The sequence below is a fragment of the Aristolochia californica genome, unplaced genomic scaffold (genome assembly GCF_029961685.1).
Source record: "Aristolochia californica isolate CCGP_79_NKW_82.1479 unplaced genomic scaffold, dmAriCali1.0.hap1 SCAF_3, whole genome shotgun sequence".
Classification (NCBI taxonomy): domain Eukaryota; kingdom Viridiplantae; phylum Streptophyta; class Magnoliopsida; order Piperales; family Aristolochiaceae; genus Aristolochia; species Aristolochia californica.
This window is the reverse complement of record NW_027181992.1, coordinates 2,800,326-2,820,306: the sequence shown is the minus strand read 5'-3', so window position 1 is coordinate 2,820,306 and position 19,981 is coordinate 2,800,326. Positions and strand designations below refer to the sequence as shown.

Sequence of the window (19,981 nt, the reverse complement as noted above, 5' to 3'; positions counted from 1 at the left end):
AGAGTTTTCCTAGACTTTCAAAGCAAATCTCATAGTTTAAAAATAATAAATAAAATAAATAATTTAAATATATTTTTATTAGTTTGTAATTAGTATTTTTAAAGTAAGTGGGCTTAAAGTTTTTATAATTAAAAAATATTAATAATATTCATTTGGAGAAAGAAATATGATAAAAAGGTTTACATATAAAAGAGCCATTCAAAACTAACCAGTTGAAACGAACGAAAGAAACGAGGAATAAACACTTCAATAGCGTAAACATTACATAATCACAGGCGCAGGCCGACGCGCTCCGCCATTCTCATGATATCCGAGTGAATCTTGTCGCCGCTCACCTCCCCTCCGGCACCCGCCGCCACTCGGATAACGTCCTCTATCAGCGCCACATTGCCCATGATGTCCACATGAGCTCCGCTCTCCCAGCCCCGGCCTTCGAGAAGGTTTGCCGGTGGCCTGTGCTGATACTCCCTCACGTACGTCTCTATTCCTGAAGGATTGAACCGAGTCCTGCCCCGCCACCCCTTGCCGCACATGAGGCCGGCACTCAGTGCCGGCACGCTTTGATCGCCGTCAACCGAGTAGACGCCGCCTTTGAGACACCCCTTGTCGTCATCTGCTGACCCGTCGATCCGGAATGGGATGCTCTTGCTCCTCCTCTCTGAAGGGGACAGCTTGTAGACGTAGGCCCTTTCTGTTGGGATACCCACTCCATACATACAGTATATCTCCATCTCTGGGGCATCTGGCAACCTATAACAGAAATTTCCAGATTACTCTTTTACTTCTTACTTCTACTAGTCATTGAGAGGGAACTAGACCCAACTGTAGAGTGTTAAGAAATTCTTACTTTGTCTCTAATGGATTCGACCAGTACTTGTAATGGGAATACTTGGGATCGTCCAGATCATCTGCTATCCCTTGAGAGAAGTGAGAATCCGCACGTTGCATCAACTTTGGTGCAACAAAATGTAGTAGATCAACGAAAGTTTTGGCTGTGTAAACCTTCTTTTCTGCAACTGCTCTGATGCTCTCCCTGTCCATTTCATCGTACTCTGTCCAGACATCTCCACAGGATGCATTCTTTTGAACATTTCCATGGTGCCGAACAAGCTCCTGTTGATGATTTGTTAGCCCAGCATACTGAGTAGAAATAAGAGAGAACTATTGCAATACAAACATTCACATATCTATGCAATAGAGAATGAAGCATGTAGGAAGAATCAACTCTCTGATGAGTAAAAGAAGTTACTAGGTTATAAAGATTGACAGATCAACCCCAAATTCTATAAACACAGGCAAGATCTTAGAACTGTATACCCTGCTAACAAGCACCATGATCTTCTTATAATAGCTGAAAAAGTTGATATTTAATTTGGACGACCATATCACATAAACAACAGTAAATCGTCAGATAAGCAGAATTGGGCAAGAAAAAACTATGATAAGAATGTCACCTATGATATCAAACAGGCAAAAAGGTCCTCTACCTTGGTCTTAACTGTTTCAAGCTCAGAAGATGGTAATTCCGACGACTTCTTGCTAAAGGAAATGATCCTTCCATAGTGAACGGTCTCCCTCACCTTGAAACCTAGCTTTCCATCTGTGGAATTTGTTTCACCAGACTGCTTATTTGCAGAGGATTTCAGATACTTCTTCACCTGCTCACACTCATAACCTTCTTCTGGTGACCAATCTAAGTTGCCCCAAATTGCTTCGCCACCCTTTGGTAGCAGTGACATAATGGAGTCCCAAGTGCGAGATACACGCATAACGTGCTCTAGCGTCTGAAATCCGAGTATCTCAGAATCTATTAAACCAGGAGCCATTGCCCTGTTATAAGCAGCATCAGATGTACAATGAGTGACAATGTGAAATTGACCAAGGAAAAATAGGTGACAGGTCAAATACTTTAAGAAACTAGAATCTGTTGGAAGCATTATGACTCGCTTTGAGAGTTTCATATATAGAAATGCCTGAGAGATATTTATCAGGTTCTGATCAGTTCATTCACTACACAAGAGAGACAGCAGCATAAACAAGCTTCAATCTTAAAGGTGTTGAAATTTATAACTCTAAAATGGAGGATTTTCATTCTCCTTTCAGGTTCAGTGTGAATAACAGAAAATTCATATTTTCTATTCATGTAACCAGAAGTTGCATATTCAGCATTTGAATCAACAACCAAAGGTTACTGACCTGACAAATGCAACGTCTTTAGCTTCTGCAGAAAATATTGTACTGGCAGCCTTAGGAACACCAAGAAATGCCGGAGCAATGTTCATAATTGCTTTGATGTGTTTGGCGCACCATCCAGGACCCCCTCCTCCTCCCATGGGAGGAGGTGCTTCAACCCATTTAAGGAAATGAAGGAAATAAAGCACCCCCATTGAATGTGGCACCACTACCACCTTCTTATCACCATTTGTTCTGAACATAAGTTCAATCTTACTCTTCAGCCTGCTCAGAGATTGGTCGCGAACCTGCCCAATCACTATAGTCAACTCAATAACTTCAAGAATAAGGCAAGAGATGCAAAATCGATGCTAACCATCTCTACATTTACTCAAATATGGTTCTGCTCATTGGCATATATATGCCATTGGGTGTCTTGGAGTTTTAGGGTATGTTTGGAATCCCATGGAAATAAAAAGAAATCAACTGAGCCAATTAATGGAAGGACAAGGAAGCAAAATCCTTCCATATCTCTGTTTTTTTCCCCTGAAGTACAGCTTTAGACAGGTGAAGGACATTAACGATTGGCTACCTACAAGAATGATTAAATATCTGCATTGCCATGGATGAAGCATAATCACAGAATCACCCAGAAACCAAAGAGGGGAAAGGCGGAATATAAACAAATGTACCTCAGTATTCTGAAAGGAAAGTCTCCAATCATAAGCCGTCATATGCATGTTCTTCCCCTCGTACCCAATTCGAGCCAGATTCTCAATCAGAACAGCCCAAACAAAGTAACCGGGAGCAAAGTAATCAGCGGCAACGAGGCCCGGAACTGGCCGGACACGGATCCCAGGCGGGTCCATCCCTGTCTCATTGTCCAGGGAAATGTGCTCCAACCAGCAAAAAGGTCTACACCACCCGGAGCGAACAATTCAAGGGAAGAAGAAGAGAGATTTATTATTTAAGGACCAAAAATTTCCAGCTCAATCACAGTAAGTACCTCCGCAAGACCTCGGTAAAGCTGGCGCCGCCCCAGAGACGTTTGCGAAAGAGTCCGTCGGCGCAGGGACGGCCTTCCCAAAGCTCGAGGCCGCCAGTGACGATCCCGGGGACGAGCACCACGGGGTGCAGGGGGCGGAGGCCCTCGCGCTTCAGCTTGCTTCCGGGGGCTTCCGGAGCTGGAAGGGCCATATGGAGGGAATCGTAGAAAAGAAGGAGAAGCCACCATGCTGTGCACATGTACCCGATGGCCCAACAGCACCAGTCCACGCAGTTCCACTCCCTTCGTCTCCACCTCCTCGGCCTCCCCTTCTTCTTTTCCTCGCCATCCTCTATTGCCGGTGCGACTACGCCTGAAACTGTTTTGGCCGGTCCCAGGTTGTACCTGATTGCCGGCCCCACATAAAGTTTACGAAAACGCAATACCGACGCCATTACAGCTCCTCCGGCATCTTCCCTGCAACAACCGAAGCTCGTTCTGATAAAACACAAGCCGTGCTGTTTTTAGTATTAGCTATTGGGCGTTAGCCCGATGCACGCAGAGAGCTATGACATTTGTCTCTCGACCTCCATGCAGAGGCATTTCACCTCTCACGTGGATATAAGCCCACGTTCCTTACCGCGGTACTCACTCCATCTCTTTGCAGTACGCCTTTATGGGCTGTGGAGAGTGAGGAAATAAAGGTAGGAATCTGGAATTGCCACCTGCATTTATCTCTGCACTATGAGAATTCCGATACCAGGAAGGCAGACGGGGACTGGAGGAAACAATTTGGCAATTAGCGGAGACTGATCGGACAACGGCGTCGCAAATGATGGGAAATTGGACACGCAGTGCGAGGAACACGGGTATCCAAGCTGAATGGATGACCGGTGGCGAGCCCTGCATAGGACAAGCGGATGGCACGTTTTCCCGCGAAGCAGTGGCAGGACCAGGGCGATGGATTCCTTTCCCTTGGTGTTGTCGAAGGCGGATCAGGAGACCAAGTTGCGCAGAGAAATTTGTCTAATCTAACGGGTGGTAGGATGACCGTTGAAGCTGCAAAACGAATCCGGCAGCTATAACGTTCACCTCCACTTACTGGGTTTGGATGTTGGACCACAGTCCCTTCTGAGTAGAAACAAAAGAAGGAATGACAATTGCAGACTGATTTTGCACTAGCAGAAACTACCTGTTTATTTAAACAACATGAGAAGATCCTCTGTAAATGCGATTTATTTGGGCTCTTGAGGTTACTCAGCCATCTGTCATCTTCTGGTTACTTCTTCATTTAAGGACAGAGATCTAACCACCACCTTAAAGTGATCTAAAAGTGTAGAAACCCATTTTGCTACATTTCTTTCTCTATCTTTTTACTAGACAATGAATGAGAGAATAGGATTCTTGTCTGACAAAAAGGGTTTCTTATCAAGGTTTCTGGAATGCACTGACGGCTTCCGTAGAACCTTCTGAATTAAAGCTTGTTAAACCAGTTATTACGTATTTACAGGGAGTTTATGTTTGTTTAGTATATACACCGATTATTTTTTGTACAGGAGCTTATAGCCGTGTTAGTGCCCTTGGTAAGAAATTTATATCACACGAAAATCTATAAATGTTTTTCGTAGGATACGCATTTTTAAGAAACCTGCAGATAAAAATCATATTAGTGTTTTACAAGAAAATTATATAAATTTTTTTAAAAATTTCCAAGGAAAATTAAATGGACCTGTTAGTCCATACATGTAAATTTTACATGTAACATTATATAATGAAAATGTAATTCTATTAGGAGTGTTTTGCGTTGTGCTTTTTTTTATAGAAATTAATAATCAATTTCATACGTTATCATACTTATCTGATAAATTTTGAATTAAATAAAATATCAAATACAAAATTACTTGTGTTGAAAGTATTACAAAGTCAATTATCAAATACTTATTAAAAAGTTGTTCATATGATTTACCGACCCATCTTGGTTGAAAAAATCTTACTTTGAAAATTTTTATGATTTTACTAGTATGAATTTCTAGCTAGAAACATGTTTTCGAGAAACATGATGCGCTAATGGTCTCTATGTTTCAAATAGGATCCACCTTGCAAGTCTTACACAAAAGTTCAAATAAAAAATGGATGAGCATTGTAATTGTCGATCAGGCTTTGATCAGGCTTTGATCTCAATAGTTGATCTAAATTTTTATTGAAATTCTAATTTTTGGTTATAAAATTTCCATGCCTACAATCCATATGTAGCTTGTGAGATTTAAAATTTAATATGAACATTACTATAATTTAGTTTATCTCTTAAGGGTTTTTCAGAAATAATTAATGCTGAATAACCTTTATATATCTTATTAAGAGAATAATGGACCTGGGCCTGATTGAACCCTACCGGAAAGTACTGGGCTTTTGGATCCATCACCCGATAATACAGCACCGACAAATGCGAAACGCCCTCTAAGCTCCAGCACGACGCATCCAACCGAATATTAAATTATTGAATGAATCTTTTCTTACGAAGTTACGCGCCATCTTTAAATATAGCTCACTCAGATTTGTGATTGTCTCCGTTCCCCTGTACCGGTCTGTTCGTGGCTCCTCACTTCTCACTCCCCCGTCCACATAATCTTCGTTCAGATCCGAAGAGAAAATGGCGTCATCGACGAGGGTAGATCTCGACGGGAACCCGATAAAGCCGATGACCATATGCATGATCGGCGCTGGAGGCTTCATTGGATCTCACCTCTGTGAGAAGATCCTCTCTGAGACTCATCACAAGATCCACGCTGTCGATGTGTACAGCGACAAGATTAAGCATCTCCTGGAGCCCGCCGACCTTCCTTTTGCTGATCGAATCCAGTTCCACCGTGTCAACATAAAGCATGACTCCCGCCTTGAAGGCCTTATCAAAATGGCAGATCTGGTATGTCTTCACTTTGCGTTTATTGGTCCTACTGTGCAATTTGAGGAATGCAATTGTGTCTCTTTTCGTTATTAATGGTGGATCTCGCCTTATTTTGTAGACTATTAATTTGGCGGCTATCTGCACTCCTGCGGATTATAACACCCGTCCTCTCGACACCATTTACAGCAATTTTATCGATGCACTACCTGTGGTGAGATTTCTGGACAGTGTTGTTGAGATTTTCTTTTCTGCTTTTAATTCACTTATTTTTCTTTAATGACTTTTATAATTCACTTTTTTTCTTTAATGGTTTTATAATTCACTTATTTTTATTTAATGGCTTTTTGAGTTATTCGTCCTAACAACACTCGGGTTTTCCAGGTGAAGTATTGTTCGGAAAACGATAAACGCCTCATTCACTTCTCTACTTGTGAAGTCTATGGGAAGACAATAGGGTGCTTTCTCCCCAAGGATCATTCTCTGCGGCAGGTAAATTTTGTTTATTCGTTCTCTTTAATCGTTCCTTCAGGTCTCATCTATTCTTTTCGATCCATTTGGCCTGCTATTGTCGGCTGTTTCGTATTCACTTTATCATGTCACATTATCCTGATGATGGTACACTTGTGGTTCATCACGTGCCCATCTTAATGATTGTACCCTTGAGGATTCTTTAGTTGTTATTAAAGCTTGAGCATTTCGGTGATTGGGCTTTTCTCTTTTAGGCAAAATTACTGTTAGAGGATATATTAAATGTTCAGTAGTGATTATCAGTGAGAAATGCAGCTAATGTGGTGTCGTTCTTTAAATTGGTTGGTGAAATCTTACATATTTGTCGTGTGGTTTGGAATCGCAAATGCCCCCAAGACCTAACACATTTACTCGAGTTTGCTGGTCCTAGTTGCACCGATATCTTCTTGACATGATTTGAGAGACATGTTTTTCTCCAAGGAATTGGAGAAACCGTAAGTTGGTTTCAAGATCTCCTAAGAGTCTTTCATATTACTGAAAAATGAAATTAAAAATTAGTCTTTTAAGGAATCATTCTGCCCTTTAGTGGGAATTGTGTGTGAATTTTGATAAATCTTCAATATGTGATGTTATTTGGTTTTTTTGCTTGTTGCAACAAACATGAGGAAAATTATCCTAATAATCTTTTTTAATTCCATTAGGTTTTACGTATATGAGTTTTTCTTATGGCTCATGTCATTGTCTGTATAAATTTTATGTTGGGGCCTTAGTTTCCATGACTTGTCAGATGTGGCAGACGCTTATGCCGACAAATCTCTGGCTATCTATTATTGAGATATGATTGTGGTCACACAGTTGAAACTTCCGGAGTATGTTGTACCATTGCAGCACACACTTCGTGCTGCTAATAATCTCTCAGATGGCTTATCTAAGGAAGGCGTCTTCAAAACCTCCCTAATGGTTGGAGACTCCTTCCAATCATCCTTGTATCCTCTTCTACCATTTTAAAAAACCAAAAAGAACTTCTGGATTACTCCTGTTGACACTTTGCTAGAAGAGGAGAACATCTGTTTTTGCTACCAAAAGAGTTGGATAGACTTTAGGAATAATTAATCATCTGTCTGAAGCCACTCATATATAGAAATATTTTGCATGCGTTCAATACACCAAAAGAATCTTAGAAATTGAAATGGTAATAGAATGTCAACTTTGTCACACAATAGAAGATTTGGTGGATATTAGGTCCTATAGATACTCAAGTCAGAGTCCACTGTTTTAATTGGGGGACCTGTGACTGGAGCTAGTTAATTTTTTAAGAACAGGTAATTGGGCAAATGCTCCCAAATGTAACTTAGTGGTTGAGCTCTCTCCATCATCTATACTCTGTAATTAATGATGTTGAACAGATTCAGTAGCATTTAGCGTGCTCTCTTGGACTGACTCTGCTTATGATCTTGAATGTGTTAATGAATTATGATATTATGATTTCAGGTTTATAAGCTGGAGTTTTTAGGTTTTCTTCCTTGCCGTTGATTTAAAAGAGAGGGTTCTCAACAATTTATGTATCATAATATGTTAAGCTTTTACTTCATTCGCTGTTGCTATTGTTTAAGAATAAATGATGAAATGTCAAATCGGTTCAACCGTTGTCCTGAGACTGATTTGAAGATTTTCTTTTCTAACAGGATCCATCCTTTTATGTTCTCAAAGAAGATGCTTCCCCCTGCATTTTTGGTCCTATTGAGAAGCAAAGGTGGTCATATGCCTGTGCAAAACAGCTTATTGAAAGGCTAATTTATGGTAGGTAGGTATTCATTAACCTTTATTTTTTGGATAATAAGATTTTAACATCCTGATAAGTCCATGCTATTCCTGGAAACCATTTAGCTGAGGGAGCAGAAAATGGTCTTGAATTCACCATTGTGAGACCTTTCAACTGGATTGGACCAAGGATGGATTTCATCCCTGGGGTGGATGGTCCAAGTGAAGGTGTACCTCGAGTTCTGGCATGCTTCAGTAATGTAAGTACACCAAGTTCCAAAACTGAAGTTTTTGAGGGTCACATACCACTTCTTCTATTAAAATTCTTTTTGTGCTGCAGAATCTCCTCCGTCGTGAGCCCCTCAAGCTTGTGGATGGTGGACAATCCCAAAGAACCTTTGTTTACATCAAAGATGCCATTGAAGCTGTATTATTGATGATTGTAAGTGACAAGCAAAACCTAAAAGTTTTATTTAACTGCATAATTTGCAATGCAGCAAGACTCACCATCAATGATCTCCTTCAGGAAAATCCTGCCAGGGCTAATGGTCACATATTTAATGTGGGCAACCCGAACAATGAAGTTACAGTGAAGCAACTTGCTGAAATTATGACACAGGTCAGTGAGGAACCTTGATTCAGGCTGTGTATACTTTACTTCTTTCCTGTCATAAGGGTGGGGGTTCTATCTTTCTCCTCAGGTGTACTCAAAAGTGAGTGGTGAGCTATCATTGGAGGAACCAACAATTGATGTAAGCTCCAAGGAGTTTTATGGTGAAGGATATGATGACAGTGATAAGCGCATCCCTGATATGACAATCATCAACAAACAGCTTGGTATGTTTATCCGCTTTCTTATCTGTCCGGTCACTTGACAGTTGCTTCTCCAGAGGCCCTATAGATCATCAGAGATAAAGAAAATTGAACATTCCTATAATTAATTTAAACTTTATGCAGCAAGAAATAGTTTCTGTTATCTATATTGAGCTCAATTGAGCTATCAAGAAAAGCTTCAGTTCTGAAATTGGTTGTATGAATAATGATGTTATCTCTCCTGGCTTCAATTTTTTGGCATGGTTGTGTTGTTCAATTGTTGGGAATGTTTCTGATTTTTCTCATTTAGCAGGCTGGAACCCAAAAACATCACTTTGGGATCTGCTTGAATCCACATTGACCTACCAGCACCGGACATACGCAGAAGCTATCAAGCAGGCCACTGCGAAGCCAGTGGCATCCAGCTAAATGGGTTCACTTTCTAGTGGTAAAGAGTGTAGTTTTAGAGAGAGGCTAGGTTCATAACGAGGGAAGGGCCTGTTATTTTGTCTATTTCCAGAAGAAAAAGATGCCAATCTTATTATTCGTAATTGGTATGTTTTTACTGTCATCGTTACTGCTGTAGTCTTGATGTACCTGTATCCAGGCAGAATTAGCGTATCAAGTATAAATGTCCGGGGTGGTTTGTGTGCTGTCCGCATTCACCCTATCTGTTCTATGTAAAGGTGTAATCTTGTTTTAATGTGAACAATATAATTTATTATTTATTCTAACATGGCGTGGAAATCACATGGGGGAGAAGCAAAAAGATAATCATCGTTTCTCCGTTGTAAGAGAATTTACAAGCGAACACTCGACTGCTTCACCAGTGTTATCAGGCTTACGTTCATGTTCCTAACTGCGTGAAGCATCTTAGAAGACAATTGCCTCATTGGCCCCTCCTGGCATGAAGTCCGAGAGTTCTTGTTGAAAATTGAAAACAAACAAAATCCAAAAGGATCTTCTTCTAGCGTGGAAGAAGTGCGTAAACAATGTGGGCGTAATATTCATAGAGAGGAGAAGAAAAAGTAATTGACTCGAAGGAACGCGAGACAACACCGGACCTCGTATTTCCCCTGTTTGTTTGTTTCCCAATTGGGTAAATGGATTAAAACTGAATCCTTTGATAGGGATGTGACATATGGATTACGCTTAAAAAAAATCAAAGTTATCGCTAGAAGAAGGGCTTGAACCTTCGACCTTGTGGTTAACAGCCACACGCTCTAACCAACTGAGCTATTCCAGCTCGTTGTTGCATGAACATTCAAATATATAAACACTAAAATAAACTATAAGTATAACATTATTATTAATAGACTTTTATTTTCTCATTAATAATTTTTATTATCTACAAAATTTCCTTTTTTTTTCTTTTCTCTCAAAATTTATTTTTTTTATAGAGAAAATCTATTAAATAAGAGAGAAAGTAAGCTGTTTCTCCCATATATAATTTTCTCTCCTCTTTATTTTTCTTTTATTCTCTTTGAATTCCTACATTTTAGGGGAAAAAAAAACTTATGACAGAGGAAAAACACATTTCTCTCGTATTTTATTTCCTGTTTAGGATTCTGTGCTATCCAAGAAGGAAAACGGATTTTTTTTTTCTTTTCTTTTATATCGCGGACACCCAAATGGGCAGATTCCCCTGTCGCCGGAGTTAGTCTTCCCTGACGAGCAGCTAAAAACTATTCAGAAGTTGGACCTTGAAAAGTTGTACTTCCATAGTCGAACCCGTCAAATTCCCTCGAGCGTGATCGTGATCACAGGCAATGATTCCTTGAATATCGCGCATCAACTCTCTCTCTTGAATCCACCTGCTGTCTGCCACCGTCGACCTATCATAAGATGGCTTCCTACGCTCGTCTCCGCCGTCTCGTCATCTCCACCCCTTCGTACTTCCGTCGCGCCCCTGCTAGACCCCTTGCCACCATTACCGGATCCCAAACGCGGTATTCTTCCGCCCTCCCTCCCTCCCTCCTTCCATCGTTTATAGTTTTCATAATTGAGATCCAATGATGTGTGAGGATGTATGGCGTTGTATTTCTGTAATTGAGTTAGTTTTTGTTTTGGGTAAATCCTTTACTGCTGGGTAGAACCTATTTTTTCATCTCCTATTTGCTTGCTGGTTTCATCTTGCTTTGCTTTTACACCTTCTTCTCATCTCGTAGTAAGTCTGATCTCTTAATCTGCTTCTTTCTGTCTTTTGGGCTTGTTCTCTCTGCTGAGTGAGTTAAACCCACTGTTTTCCAGTCACTGTTCCTCTAGCTTTCTAAATATGTTTCGGGTGTTGCTTTATTTAGCTTTTCAATTACACTGTGAAAACAAATTATCCAATTGGACTTGCTGCTGGTCTGTGAGTTTGTGTTGACGAATCATTTAGTTACAGTAAACTGTTCAATTTGTGCTACGTGGGGACAATGTGACGTTATTGTTGGCTTTAAAACAAGCTGATATTACATCTTTCCTAGGGACTCATTCCAATTGCTCTGTGATTCGGTTCAAGAAGAATTCCATTAAATTGTTTAGTCTTCAAATCGTGTGGGTTAGGGAAACCAGAAAGGTGTTTATAAAAGGTTGAATGTTGAAAGTAATATTACACTTTCCATAATAGTCATATTAAATGATTATTTGACTTACCCGGGTCGGTCAAATGTGAATGATCTCATTGGAATGTTTTCTGGGAGAGCATAATGTTTTTGAATGAAATTTCAAACTTCCTGTCTATGTTGTAAAATTTTATGTATAAATTCCGAGGAGTTTAACTGTGTTAATGTTGCTTTATTTACTTTGTGAGCTTCCTGAATAAATCTGTCTGTGAACTAATTTTTGTCTCTTTCCATTGTTGTTATTTTCTTTCATGAATTTGTAGATTGGCCAATGTACAAACTACTTCAGAAGATAGATCTCATGGTGGACCTTTACACAGGTTTTATATTTCCGTTTGTTCTTTTGCTGGATTTTATAATAAAAAATGTAACCTATAGTTTACAGATGTCATGCTTTTCTAGCAGACATTTTTCTATTGTCAGATGTTGCTCCATATATAAAAAGCTTTTCCTTCCTTTCTTTTTTCTGGTCTAGAAGTTTACTTATGGCTTCAGTTTTGAAATCATTTTAGGCCACTTACCGTATCGTTGGTTGGTTCAAGATCTGTGGTGCATGAGGTCAGTTAAAGTGTATTTCATTTTACTTTTAAGTCTTGTGGGGTTGTAGTGTACTTAATGTCACCTTCTGCTTGCAGTCATCTCCTGGAGCTCGCTGTTTCTCATCTGCTGGTACATTATCTGCTTTGTTACACCTTAAAGCTCTATTGAGTTATATGCTAAATACTAACAGTATTTCAAATCACTTAGATTAAAATCTTAGCTTATGGTTTTGTGCTGATGTTTATGTTGTTGTGTTTGATGCTGAATGTCTGATGTTTTCCTTTTATCCTCCTGTTACTGTAGAGCTTCCTCCACATCTTGTTATCACAATGCCAGCATTATCTCCAACCATGGTAAGAACATGTGGAAAATCTAATTTCTAAGAGCTGTTGCTTGTTGAGACAAATATGGCATCCTTGTATTCCATTTGATTTCAGAGTTTTTATTGATCATATACAGAGCCAAGGTAATATTGCAAGATGGAGGAAAAAAGAGGGTGAAAAGGTCAGTTAAAAAGTTGGTATTGATTGTAATTAATCTTCTGCATTCATCCTAATAACCGGAAAATTCTTTCTTGCTCTCATACAATTTTATTTTCTTTGCATTTTTTGACAGATAGAAGTGGGAGATGTGATATGTGAATTAGAGACTGACAAAGCAACAGTTGAATTTGAATGTCTAGAAGAGGGGTAATTCTGTTTACTTTTGTTATTGACTTTCTTCTTTGGAGGAAGTTGTGTGGGAATTGAAAAGTCAATATTACTTCTCATGAGGTTTAGACACTTTGCCCCTTTCTGCTGTTCTTTTTGCACAATTGAGGCAGGTTTTTCCTAAAAAAATGACATTTACTTAGAATTTTTCGTATGAAAATGATTTTTTTTTCTTTTTGTCCTTATCTAACTTTTATAGATGTCACCCTTGTTGACTCTTAAGTCTCTAACTGATTTAATTTGGTTATACAGGTTCTTGGCAAAGATATTGGTTCCAGAAGGCTCAAAAGATATTCATGTTGGACAACCTATAGCAATAACTGTAAGTTAACCTGTAGCAGTAACTGTTAGTTAATTTTTGCACAGGCCTAAGTTTAACCTGGGTCATTACTTTTCATTCTCTTGATTCAGGCAACCACCCTGAATGGTGTGAGGTTGGAGGAGGGGAATTTCATCTCTGGCTTTGAAAATTAGTCTGTGTATTCAGAAAATATATTAAATTTCCCTCTCACAAATGATAAGTTTGATCCAATACTTTTTGAGAACTATCAGATGTGGTCAACAGGCAAGGTGGCAGGTGTAGACTTTGTCTCACAACTGAGTCTCATCCTGACCTTGCATTTAGCCGGTCTTTGAAGCTCCTTCGTGTTAACCTTTTTGTTCGATATCCATTTCTTCTGATGCTTGGCAAGTTGAAACTACTATTGTTTCAGGAAAAAAATATTTCATGGTAGCATAATTTGTTTTTCTTTGACGTACTGCTAATGAAAACATTCAAATACTGAAAACTGTAACTTGGAAGGGTAAAAAAATAAAAAGAAACGTAAAACTTCGAAGGTTTAGCATTGGACTGACAGTTTGTGAATTGGGTTATTCTGAAATATCTAGTAAGAGAGTATTTAGTTTCTGAAACCCATAATGGACTCTCATAATGAGGCTTGTGTGATCAATGACCAGAATGTACTTTATCTTGTCCTGGATTTTTTGTTGCCATATATACTGTAACTGCATAATCGAATTAGCTGAATGCTATTTAACTTTGCTGTTTCTGTTCTCCAGGTTGAAGAGGAGGAGGATGTTCAGAAAATTCCAAATACAATATCCAGTGGTTCTGAAGCCAGAGAGGAAACACCTACATCAACTCCTGCTGAAGTTGAACAGAGAGATAATACACAAACTGCAAATTTTAGAAGAATCAGCCCATCAACAAAGTTACTGATTACTGAACATGGATTGGATGCTTCTTCCCTGAAAGCGTCAGGCCCCCGTGGCACTCTTTTGAAAGGTGATGTATTAGCAGCAATCAAGTCAGGAATAGGATCTTCAAAAACTCCCAAACCATCTGAAGAGAAGACATCTGTATCCTCTGAGACTCAACAAGTAACTCCAGCTAAGGAGTTAAAGTCTGGTTCACCCCATGTTGATTCTCATGAGGATTTGCCAAATAGTCAGATTCGCAAGGTATCATCCACTTCCCTGTTTTCATGAATTAGGCTATGCTTTTTTTCAGTTGTGAATTTTTTTAAATTTGCATCTAATCCTGTTGTTGTCCTAATAGTGTGATATTCTCAACTTGAAAAAATAATGTGATCTTCATTTGTTGGCAGAAGATTTATAACAAATATGTGACCCATTTAAGTGCATATATGCCAAGATGTTGGTTCATGTTATCTTTTATTTTTCCTGATGATTATCACCTCCATTTGTCATAGGCCAATATACATCTCATGTTATAGTCCTGTCATTTCATTTTTGAAATTTTAGATGTGCTAAAATGGAAGCTCTAAATAAGTCTGAGAGCTACCAAACCCTGAGTCATATTCTGTCAATTATAGAGGTGGTTCAACATGCTTGCTTCTGCCTATTCAGATTAATGTTTCTGGCGGGTCACATTGACTTCCTAAAACTTGCAGCATCTAAGTTCTGTCTGTAATTTCCTAGTAACCTTGAAATGAAAGAAATACACCTGTATTTTTGTACCTGCATATTAATGTAAAAGGTTTTTTTTTTCTTTTTTTGGAGTTTCAAATTTATAGTGTATTTGCTGAGATATTAACTGTTTGCAGGTTATTGCAAGACGGCTATTAGAATCTAAGCAAAGTACACCACATTTTTATATGTCTTCAGGTCTGTAATTTGCCCAAATGCTAGTTTTCTGCATTTATGCTAGATCCTTGTATTATATGGTATATATATATCACTAAATCCCTTTTGTTTACTCTTCCTTTATGGTCCTTTTCTACTATGGTTATTGTTAGATGTTGTACTGGATCCTCTGCTTGCTTTCAGAAAGAAATTGAAAGGTATGAAATATTGAATTGTAATTTTCAACCTTGGTTCCTCTTTTAAGAGTCGCTCCCTAATAAAACTTATTCACCTGGATCCAATCTTGCAGATGACAACATTAAAATTTCTGTTAATGACATTGTCATAAGAGCTGTAGCACTAGCATTGAGAAGTGTACCAGAAGCAAATGGTGAGATTTGAAAATTGAGATCTTTTTCTGTCTATCTTGTACTGATATAAATATGCATATCATCACCTCCTTTCTTCAAAATATATCTTTATTTTCGGCTTTGCCAAGTCATGGTAAATGAAAGTCTTGAGGCGTATTTGTTTTTTCCCCTTTTGTACCTTGCTGCCTCCCTCTGAGAGTGAAACTTTATTGTTTGCCAGCTTACTGGAACGAGGAAAAAGGGGAGGTTTCTTTATGTGATTCGGTTGACATATCAGTTGCCGTGGCTACTGAAAGGGTATTCTACCATTTTCTTTCTTGGAGGCGTCTACACTTCAACAAATTTGCTGATTAGTCAAGAGTTTGTGAAATGCAGGGCTTGATGACACCGATTGTTAGAAATGCAGATAAAAAATCTTTGTTAGCTATCTCGTTAGAGGTGCCTTTCAAATGCCTTCATTATCTTATGCTTTTTCCTGATTCATCCTGCTCTTTGATGTGGAAATTGTATTTGTTGGATGTAGCTTGTGGAAATTCAATACCTCATGCTACAAAGTACAAATGGTGAAGATTTTTTGAAATCAGATTAATTTTTTATTTTAACCAAATGGTGGATGTTGGAAAACCAGTAGTGAGATTTACTTTTTCTTATTTCCTAGTTTGTATTTATAACTGCTAGAGAAATTTGTGCATCCTATGCTATTTGGTTGTGCTATTGTTTTCTTTCACGAATCTGAAAGTCAGATCAGATCAATCAGTATGACCAATTTTGTCTAGACAATTCAGCCATTACAACCTTTTCTGTTTGAAGACATGACACTTTCAACATCTTCTATTGTTTTATTCTGTTGGATTGAACCCGGTTCCATTCCAAAAATAACTGGTCACTTATGAGACCTCTTGCTCAACCTTGTAAGTCAATAACACTATTTAACACTTATGAATATAGGACTATTTCCACTGAATAATCCCTCTCATATCCAAGCTTACATATAGCAGGCCTAAGACATAGACAACCCACACAGAGCACAAACTCAAAGGAGAATAAACTGGGTTTTAGCCCAAACAGACATCCTGTTCTGGTACCACTGTTTGACTGAATCCGGTGACTAGCAACTTATGAGTCCTATTGCTCAACCTTATTAATAAATAACACTTCTTAACACTTATTAATGCGAGATTATTCCCATTAAACATATTCCATGTTAGATTAATAGCTTACACTATCTATGGCTACAAACTGATTGTCTTTCTTATGAGCTAACATTCTGCTTTCTACATTTCAGGTCAAAGAATTGGCTGAGAAGGCACGGACTGGAAGGCTTGCTCCTAATGAATTTCAAGGTGGAACCTTCAGGTGAGTCTCATTAAAACAACTTTCTCCATATGTGGGGATGGTTATACATACTTGTGTTAGAAGATTTCTCATAGGAAATTATTTCCAAAAGTTTAGGGGTATGTTTATAATAAAAGTCAAAATATCTACAGTGGGTTGTTTTCAAATGGCAAAAAAATTGCCTGTACAATATTTGACATACATTTCTAAGACCACTTTTAATATGGAAATTACATGTAGAGTTCTGTAAATAATTTATTCTCTATGAGCTATCTTCAAGTGCTTTTTTTCTTTCCTCTGCCTCTCTCTTTTTTGCTGTTGGTAACTTTTTTAATGTTCCGTTCATTAGTGCTCTCTTGAAACATTACTGATCCTACAGCATTTCTGTTACAGCATTTCAAATCTGGGAATGTTTCCAGTGGACCACTTTTGTGCAATCATAAACCCCCCGCAGGTACACATGGCTTCAATTCCAAACAACATCACAATTCTCAAACACGTAAAATAATCATTACTTGGTCCTCCTACAACTAGGTAGCTTCTTTCAGATGAACCACATAATTTCATTTCCAAAATAGTTTTCTTGAATCGTGAAAGAATTTACTGAGAGTGAATAAAAATCAGAGTCACTACCACCCATGCCAACATCTTAAGTGCTGGGTGGGGTGGTCTGCGGAGGCACAACACAGGTAAATGCTTTTGTAGCCATCAGTGTTCAAACCTTTCCTGGCCAAGTTTGCTCCATCTAAGAATCACCTTGGATTCTGCCACCTACCGTGGACATGAGAAGTGATATTTTTCAGGCATTGCGGTAGTTCTTATCTCGCTTCCTCTTTACATGTTGTAGGCCTGCATTCTGGCAGTTGGTCGGGGAAACGAGGTTGTTGAACCACTCATAGGCGATGATGGTGAGGTTTCCTTAAAGTCTTTTTCATTATGCCGCTGAGAGAGCCATCAGTTTTCACTGACTATACTCCCTACTACAGGAATAGAGAAACCTGCCGTTGTCACAAAAATGAGCCTAACTTTGTCAGCTGATCATCGCGTTTTTGATGGTGATGTGGGAGGTATAGTATGACGAACCAAGAAGAGATTTCTTTGATAAATTCAGGCTTGCCGTGTTACAGAATGAACACTCCTATTTTGTGTTGCAGGTAGATTCCTCTCAACTTTAGCTTCCAACTTCAAACACATGGGAAGACTACTGCTGTGAAACTGCAGTTATTCGCCTCTAAAGGACAACTGCTTACCTACTTCTCCTTCACCGCCCCCTGTTTTCACTATTGTACGTTTACTGAAAATTTTGACAAATCCCAAATAAAAAATTTTGTGCGCATCTCCAGTCCCAAAATATGTTGCTTTTCTTTCTCAATTCGGAGAGAGTACTTGAATTGCCCGGCATTGCCCAGTGTTTGATATGATTTTCTGGGAAGTGTATGATTGTTGGACGGAAGCCATCGCAAGATTACACAAAGGTGGTTTTATTTTAATAAAGCAAATTTCGTGTTTTTTTATGTCATTGACAATACAAAATATTATTTTCCTGACGTTGCGAACCGCCATTGTTTTCCGATGAGTAGCTTTACGGATAATGGAGAAAAGACGTAAGGGTTTTTCCCACCCTAGCAGCCCCACGAAGAGAGACTACATCCAAGAAGCAAGAGAAGCAGAAAGAGTCAAAATAAGCTGTTATTGCCAGAAACAGCCACTACCGAAGATAAAAAGGAACATCCATTGAAAGGAAGAAAGAAAAGTTTGTAGGTAGCAGAAAAGGAAAGTTGGGAAAGAGAAAAAGGACAAGAAAATAGACATACCAGACGTCAGATTATCATTTTTACACATCCCCCATGGAATGCAACAAATTACTCAATGCTTCCTATTCAGAATGTATTAAATTACATATAACAAAATGGTCCAATTTGAAGTAATGCCCTCAAATATTTTCTGGCTGGCACACAAAGGGCCCTTCAAATAGTAATCTGAGAAGAACAGCTTTGCCTTCTCTTTCTACTGAAATAACAAGTTGGAGACATCAAAGAGGATTAAGTAGATAGGTAACCGATAGGAGTGGGGAGGAAAATCAATTTTTTCCCCCTGATAAACAGATGCTTCCCACATAGAATAGCAGCTGCTTTCCTAGCTTGCTCATTGAAATGAGGCTTAACCTGAAATACTTTATGACAGTTTCATGGAAGGTCCGGATCAAAGTATGAAGCTCATCATGATCTATATAATCTCCATTATGGATATCTTGATCTGCTTCTGACTTGGTCAGGTCATCACTGACGATTTGCTTCTCCGAGACATCATCTTCAATACCAAAATTTTAAGAAAGACTCCAGCAGCGCAGTGTGTAATCTCTTCTGGGTACACAACCTTTTCTAACAAATTAGCAGTTCGATCATCACCTCCATTGTGAAAATGAGAAATTGTTGTGAAGAGTACATCAAGTCCTCTAGCCTGTCATCCAGTCATTTCTGTTGCAGAGTTAATAATTGGGTTTCACTTAAAAGGAAAAATGTATTTACTTGTCACCAGAAATCATGACATAAGAGAAGAACTTAAATACGCTTCTGAGAAATCAGATGCCACGTCTAAAACCAGGATCCCTTCTTCCCATGGGCAACTTGACCTTTGAATATAAATTTAAGGCTATCTGACATCAGTTGACAGTGTTATGATCCACAATTCTCACCAAATTCCGGAAAAAGTAGGAGAATGTATGCCATTTGGTCGTCAGCAGTAAGAGATGACATGCCACAAGTTACTATCTAGTTTGTGAGTATCTACAGATCACCTGCCATTGAGGGTTGGCACAAGCAAAATTTGATGACAGCTCCAGAGCAACCCTGGTCTGGTGAATGAGTCTTCTCTGTCCTTTTCAGTCCCTGAGACTCAACGGAAGCATTAAATAAGAAGCCTCCTTCAAGGTTTGACACTTCGCATTGATAACCCAACTTGTGATGGAAGGCGATTCTTTGATTGTTATCAGCTGGACCTCAGGAAGAGCCTCACCAGTCTTGTTCCCTCTTCCTTTCGCCAATGAAAGCGTTCTTTGTTAAAAAAAAAAAAAAAAAAGACAGAAAAAGAACAACCCACCGATCACATATCAGAAAATGTATAAGTCTCACCAGTCACACATGGTTGCAGCCAGTATCAGATGCACTATGAATCAAGTTATCTCACCTACTTGTTTATAGTTCATAGCTACTATATCGTTTCCAGGATAT

General features: G+C 38.9%; 3 protein-coding genes and 1 non-coding gene across 5 annotated transcripts; 2 read left to right on the top strand and 2 right to left on the bottom strand.

Annotated features, from left to right (window-relative positions):
* Positions 1-198: 198 nt before the first annotated feature.
* Positions 199-3,916, bottom strand: LOC137958370 (putative phospholipid:diacylglycerol acyltransferase 2). The gene is made up of 6 exons (XM_068805342.1): positions 3,179-3,916; positions 2,865-3,087; positions 2,197-2,480; positions 1,488-1,830; positions 848-1,113; positions 199-750 (listed from the first exon to the last, which is right to left on the bottom strand). Exons 1-6 carry the CDS (start codon positions 3,610-3,612, stop codon positions 270-272), a joined length of 2,031 nt encoding a protein of 676 aa, XP_068661443.1. The 5' UTR covers positions 3,613-3,916; the 3' UTR covers positions 199-269.
* A 1,821-nt stretch (positions 3,917-5,737) lies between these two features.
* LOC137958372 (UDP-D-apiose/UDP-D-xylose synthase 2) lies at positions 5,738-9,838 on the top strand. Of its 2 annotated transcripts, none has more exons than XM_068805345.1 (9): positions 5,738-6,080; positions 6,181-6,273; positions 6,444-6,551; positions 8,216-8,330; positions 8,418-8,551; positions 8,632-8,733; positions 8,818-8,910; positions 8,993-9,128; positions 9,418-9,838. In XM_068805345.1, exons 1-9 carry the CDS (start codon positions 5,808-5,810, stop codon positions 9,531-9,533), a joined length of 1,170 nt encoding a protein of 389 aa, XP_068661446.1. In that variant the 5' UTR covers positions 5,738-5,807; the 3' UTR covers positions 9,534-9,838. The 2 variants fall into 2 exon arrangements, with proteins under 2 accessions (XP_068661446.1, XP_068661445.1); XM_068805344.1 differs by having other exon boundaries at positions 9,415-9,838.
* A 438-nt stretch (positions 9,839-10,276) lies between these two features.
* Positions 10,277-10,350, bottom strand: TRNAN-GUU (transfer RNA asparagine (anticodon GUU)). Its single transcript has one exon. It is a non-coding gene; the product is annotated as a tRNA-Asn (tRNA).
* Positions 10,351-10,714: 364 nt separating this feature from the next.
* LOC137958371 (dihydrolipoyllysine-residue acetyltransferase component 1 of pyruvate dehydrogenase complex, mitochondrial) lies at positions 10,715-18,270 on the top strand. The gene is made up of 19 exons (XM_068805343.1): positions 10,715-11,053; positions 11,974-12,030; positions 12,223-12,268; positions 12,346-12,379; positions 12,554-12,603; positions 12,710-12,754; positions 12,866-12,939; positions 13,213-13,282; positions 14,020-14,421; positions 15,027-15,087; positions 15,219-15,263; positions 15,356-15,436; positions 15,637-15,713; positions 15,792-15,854; positions 16,702-16,772; positions 17,145-17,205; positions 17,599-17,659; positions 17,738-17,818; positions 17,906-18,270. The coding sequence occupies exons 1-19, from the start codon at positions 10,950-10,952 to the stop codon at positions 17,962-17,964; spliced, it is 1,542 nt and encodes a 513-aa protein (XP_068661444.1). The 5' UTR covers positions 10,715-10,949; the 3' UTR covers positions 17,965-18,270.
* The last annotated feature ends 1,711 nt before the right edge of the window (positions 18,271-19,981 follow it).